Source organism: Cydia pomonella, chromosome 10 (assembly GCF_033807575.1).
Source record: "Cydia pomonella isolate Wapato2018A chromosome 10, ilCydPomo1, whole genome shotgun sequence".
Lineage (NCBI taxonomy): Eukaryota > Metazoa > Arthropoda > Insecta > Lepidoptera > Tortricidae > Cydia > Cydia pomonella.
Genome location: NC_084712.1, coordinates 10,756,037 through 10,762,036, shown reverse-complemented (window position 1 = coordinate 10,762,036; position 6,000 = coordinate 10,756,037). Strand labels below are relative to the sequence as shown.

The following is a 6,000-nucleotide window of genomic DNA, read 5'->3' as shown; positions in this document are numbered from 1 at the left end:
TCGCGCCGCACCGCCTCGCGCCGCACCGCCTCGCGCCGCACTGCAGTGAGCCGTAACGTTTCCCGTTCCACGTCAAGATAGCTCACCTAGCACAAGGCTCACCACATCAAGCTCCACATGATACCAGTAAAGTGTCTTGTGTGAGCATTCCGTCATTAATGTAAATATAAATAATTGTATTTATTTCTCCAAAAAATTGTGGTCACATTCAACATAAAAAATAAAAAAAAAACCACCACCAATAATAATAATAAATTACCACCTTCCAGCATGGTCGCAAGAACGCTAGCGGCGTTACCCCTCTGCATAGGGCTCGCGGTCGGATCCGTGTTTCGTTTACACGTTCCGAATACCCGTTTCCGAATAATAAGTAAACGGTTTTCTGGCCCGTTCCACACGTGTAATTAAGAAACGTGTAATTAAGAGCCGTTTCCACGGATAAACGGGTATTCGAAGAAACGGATCTTATTTACCCGTGGCTCCGGAAACGTCCTTGACGAGTAGCAAAGGAACGGACCGGCGTACGTAAGAGCTACAAATTATTAGACAAAAGATTCATGACGTTTATGCCATATTTAACCTTATTCCGTGGTTCATAGAGTCGAAATTCAATAAACGGTTTATTTGCAAAACCGTTTTCTGAGCAGAGGGCCTACCGCGAACCACGTTTGACGTGTTGCCGCCCCGTCACACTTACGTAAAATTGTATAAGTGCGACAAAGAGGCAACACGACGAACGTGGTTCGCGGTAGGTCCTCTGTTAGTTTTTGCTTGCAATGTTTTAAGTTGCAATAAGTACGAGTAGAAAATTAGAAATACTGTATAGTGCTACCATAGTAGTATTTTATATAAAAGTTCAAATACTGAAACTTTATTGTTTATTATATAACTTGATAGCAATAAATATAAAGTGCTAGTAATAAAAAATAAAATCAATAAAGACTGTACACGATAAAATCTGCCAAGTGCTTGATCTGGTATTCTTTTTACCAACTGAACATTTTAAACAGTTATATTTTTAATAATCTGTAGATATAAGTCCTATTGGGGTACCTATGTGGTAAAAATTCAATCAATTGTCAATCATATTACAATGTATGTGTGAGTTTTCTTGAATATACTATACATTCGGTCAATATGAAATATATACATATTTTTATTTTTTAACTGACGTGAGCCTGACATCTTTGTCTTATTATAGTAAACCATGTAAAAATTATTAAATTATCATTTGTATAATGATCTGCCAATAATAAATGTACTTATAAATTGTATTGTAATTAATTTTGAATTTACGAAAATTTTACATATTATTATCATATAAAATGAACTTTATAAGTTTAAGTGTACTAATAAATATAAGATGGCCCTTTTAGCTTAAAGCAATAAATGTCAAAATCAGAATTACCATAATGCGCAATGGTGGAGTCAATATAAATATTACTAAAAATCATAGACAACCTATGTTTGTATTTTTATTATGTAATTCTTGTAGTCTTTAGTAGTTTGTGTCACAAGGGAGTAAAAAGACATATTTATGGCGTGGTTGTAAATTAAATCCTAAACGAAACGAAGAATTTTACAGTAAAACTCCAAGCCTAGCGAGGGACTCTAATCAAAGTGAGCGATTCAAATGTTAACAATCAAACTGGAAAAAAAAAATTCTAACATAAGACTCATACTGTTTTTCACATCGCCAATAGTCCGAGGCTGAAATGGTGCCTTTCATCTGAGTTAATTTTCACTCTCAACTCTAATTTTCATTTGGAATACAAGGAAAGTAAGATACATGTGTTTAAAAATATATAACTAAGTACATATAAACTTTTATAGTCTTTCTTGAGGGTACTTACATTTAACAATTTAGGTAAATGTATCGTTATTTATAGAATAAGAAGTTAAATATCAGAATGGAAATTGTACAACAAATCCGTTTAAAATTAAAGTTTAATTGCTTATCGTAAAAAAAAAACAACTACGAAAGAAAGACGCTAGTGCAGAAACGTACATTTTCTGCACACTTCTTAGAAAAACAACGACCCACTTTCAAAGCATGAGAAATGAAAAAGCCTTTTTAGGAATAGGTAATGTTATTTTTTTTTTTATAGGATCGGTCGAGTTCAGTAGGTAGATTAGATATAACAGAAGTCAAACAAAGGCTCAAAATTGACAATATTTACTAAAATTATTTACTTAATTCCATCGAATATCGTTTAAAACAAAAATGTATAAGTATATAAACAAATGATATCAATAGATTTCGTTAAATGTAGTGTATAATCAACATAAATAGTTGTATTTCAAAAATAGGTAATCTTGGGGAACGTATGTAAAAATATAATATCTTAGAACACAAAGTTTGGAAGTTTAATAAAAAAAAAAAATCATGAGTACGACTACGAGTAGACTACTTATTTAAATGATTACACAATAAAATTGAAATCAAAATGATATTCGTAAAAATTAAAAAATGCAATATCTTAAAACAATTATTAAAAAACAATCAAATGCTAGTATTAAGATTAATTTGAAAACAAATTATAATCAAATATATATACCTCAGTAATAACATCTTGTAGCTCTCACTCTCGTCATAGAAAAATGCCTTTTAGTGTGGTGCGGCTACAAAACAATGGGATACATTTACTTTAATTTTTGCCGCTGCATCTGTTACAATTTTAATATATGCAGATATGTTTATCTTATTACAAGGACATAAAGCTCATAATTGGCTGTGACAGTTCTGATAACTGTTTGGGAACCTATTTGTTTTGGCGATATCGTACAATAGGGTCTTCGAAAAACAATACGTTCTAAGAATCTAGTGAATGGAACGCCACCGGGCGGCAAACTGTGAAAGTGTCCCAAGTGAATATGAATGATTGCCAATTTTGAGATCTATCTTAATGTATTAAACAATATAATCGAAAGGTAAGAAAGGTAGCATGAGCCTTTAAGGTTATCGCGTGAAATTCTTCGTTTCGAATGCCGCTTGTGTGTGTATTTTTTTTTTGCATCATTGGCAGATTTGTTGTTTTCGCATAGCAGTAAATTGATAAAAATAACCACAAAGTAATTCATAATTATTTTCTTAACTGTTATTTTTAACTAATATAGGTAGTATTTGTCTGAATACATATTCTTCACGAAACTATTACACCAGTATATATAAAATGTGTTTCTTTCATTGAAATATAATATGTAATGATATTAGGTTAAAAACAATAATACTAAAAAAATAAGATTCTAAACTAGGGCCGAATAGGTTTAAAATTCAAAATAATAGACAATATAGAATAGGGACACCTACTTCGATTTATATATAGTATAGTTGGCTAAATATGTAATATCCACCCAGTTAGAAACAATTAAAAAAATTGTACGCCTAACAAGTTCATCTGAAGTCAACATTCAATAGTAGACCTTGTAAGCATTGGCTCAAACTGTTTCGGATCCGTTCGGGCCGGTCGTAAGTACACGTTTAAACGGAGATACGTATCTGAGAAACGTTTCTTGGGAACGGTTCTTGGAGACGGATCCGGATCCCGGCGGTTCCGTTTAAACCGTGTTCTTAGCACCGCCGGGCTTAAGAACACGGGTATCCGTTTCGGCGTGTAACACGGATACCGGGAGCCCTCTGCACCGCCAGCTTCTGGGGAAAGCGCCCGCCCTGTAATCGCCTAAGACCCCTATCAACCGGATCGACACTTCCGTGACAAAAAAAATTGTGCCGAGCGACCACGGGCCCAACGTCTCTATTGCAAGCACTGCAGTCTGGGCCTGGTCCGCAGCCCCAGTTTCCGACCTGACCCGTCTACGTGGGACGGAGGCAGCGTGTCCACGCAAGTGGCATCCCACGCCAAAGAGTGACCCAGGCTCCAGGGCACGAGCGTGCAGGCATCAGGTTTCTTACACACTAACTTTTCACACAATTATACTTAATTATACATGCTTGTATTAACTATTCAACTCATGTTTTACCAAGCAAGTATGTTGAAAAACGTTGTTTGAAATTAAACTGCACTTTTGGCTCTAATACTTACAACCGAATTTCCGAATATTAGTCAATATCCTTGCCAATTACATACAGTACAAAAATAATGATGTCTTAATATAAATTTAGTTTTTTATAAATTACGTCATTGCGTAATAGTTTAACTTTGCACTAAATTGGTAACATACGTTTTTATAAATTCAAGTGTAATGAATATGAATAATAAAATTCCCGTGAGAGTTAAGTATGTCGAATATCGTGTCATGAAACATAGCGAGCGATAATTGACTAAAATTACGTGAGTGTGACCTACCTTACAATAATGTTTAGAATTAATACGAATATATGTGTTGTGTAGGTATACGAGTATAATTTGTAGATCTTTTGAGTTAATATTTTTCTTTGATATAAAACAGTTTAAAATGATTAAATAAATATTAATGCAGGTACATTTACTCTGTTTTTACTAACAGTAAAAATTGTGGTTACCGAACTTAAAAATACATATTTTAAAGTAATTAAAATAAAGTTTGTAATGAGAATAAAATACAAAAAACGCAGCTTCAATTTCTCGGAAAAATAAACTACTTACGTACTTACATCCTAAAAATACAAGTCCTAGGATTTCGATTATATCATCCAATCAAAATCTAGTTCTATAAATATAGCCGCAGCGGAAATATCTCTGGTGTTAATTAAAGTGAAAAAATATTTTCTATGTGGATAATTATGTCTCAAACTAACAATCTCCAGGGAAGGAAGGTTTCATTGAAACGTCAGAGGAAATTGATGGGCTCGCGAACCGTGACCAATATAGGCGAAGGGGTGAGCCCGTCAGCCGAGTCAGTCGCTCGGCCGGCGGCGTAGTGGCCACACGTTCTCCCACACTAAACGGGTTCCACGCGCTTGACAGCCCACGTGGCTTGACATGTGTTATCATGTTTTGATTCCCGCGCGTGTTTACTTTTGAATTTTCAATGGGAGTTACGTTAGCTTGAAAAGTGGTCGGTTTTATTTAACTTTATCGGTGTTTTGGGAACTTTAGTGAACTTTGAGGATGTACGCGTTTGCGATTATCGCCGCTTTCCTGATATTGCCGGGGCCATCAAGTATCTACTCAGATAATTTAGGTCGGTGAGATTTATCGTTGTTGTAATTAATTATGCCGGCTTTCAGGAGGCTTATTTCCTTATGCTCCTTTAACGTACCAAAATGATATTGAAAATGTATTCGTTGCGTACGCTTGTTCAGCGCAGCCACATGTACCAAGTGAGCGCGATGCACGTATATTGAATTGGCATTTGTTTGGTATTTAAATCTTGTTTCTTATGGCATGAATAAGGTGTTTGTTTTACAAAATTTGATTTGCGTTGCTTCGTTAAAGTAATTTAAATGTGTATTATGTAGAGCTTGTTATCAAACACAGGCTACGAATTCATATACAAGAACGTGGAACAAAATAAGAGGCTAAAACAAGTCCTTAACATAATTGGCCCCTTTTGCATGTATTTGGTTAATAAAATTATTTTAATAAAATTGCGATTAAATTGGTTTTTAACAAGGAACAGAACCTACTGGCTACTCGGAATTGTAATGAATAATTAATAGCGCAGGTCGCAATTAATTAATAAACATCGCTTCAGATTAATAGAACTTTAAGGACGAGATGCACTAAGGACAATTAATGCGCTGATCGTTAAATATGGCCGCCCAGGCAAATAAGGCAATGTGGCCTAAAGGCCAGAGTAGGGAGTATAGCCCAATCCCTTTCGTATTTGAGAGGAGGTTTGAGCCCAGAAGTGGGACGTATATTAGAACGTTTATATTATAATACTATATATGATCGAGCGAAAGCAAAAGTCTCAGTTTCAGCTTGGGAAAAAAACATTTTCTTGTCCACAGGTCACATTTTCAACTGATTCTCGTGAAATTAGGAAATTGTATATGTCAATTTATTTTCTCGATTCAGTTTTTGAAAAAAAAAATGCAAAATCGTGGAGCCATAG

The 6,000-nt window shown here is 34.8% G+C and overlaps 1 protein-coding gene across 2 annotated transcripts in view; it reads left to right on the top strand.

The window, feature by feature from the left end:
- Positions 1–4,654: 4,654 nt before the first annotated feature.
- The window catches only part of LOC133522081 (protein eva-1 homolog C-like), a 73,687-nt gene continuing 72,341 nt past the window's right edge, over positions 4,655–6,000 (top strand). The window contains exon 1 of one of the 2 annotated variants that reach the window (XM_061857285.1): positions 4,655–5,124. In XM_061857285.1, the coding sequence (XP_061713269.1) occupies positions 5,052–5,124 (73 nt within the window). In that variant the 5' untranslated portion in view covers positions 4,655–5,051. The remainder of the gene's footprint in view (positions 5,125–6,000) is intronic. The other variant, XM_061857284.1, reaches the window with a different exon arrangement.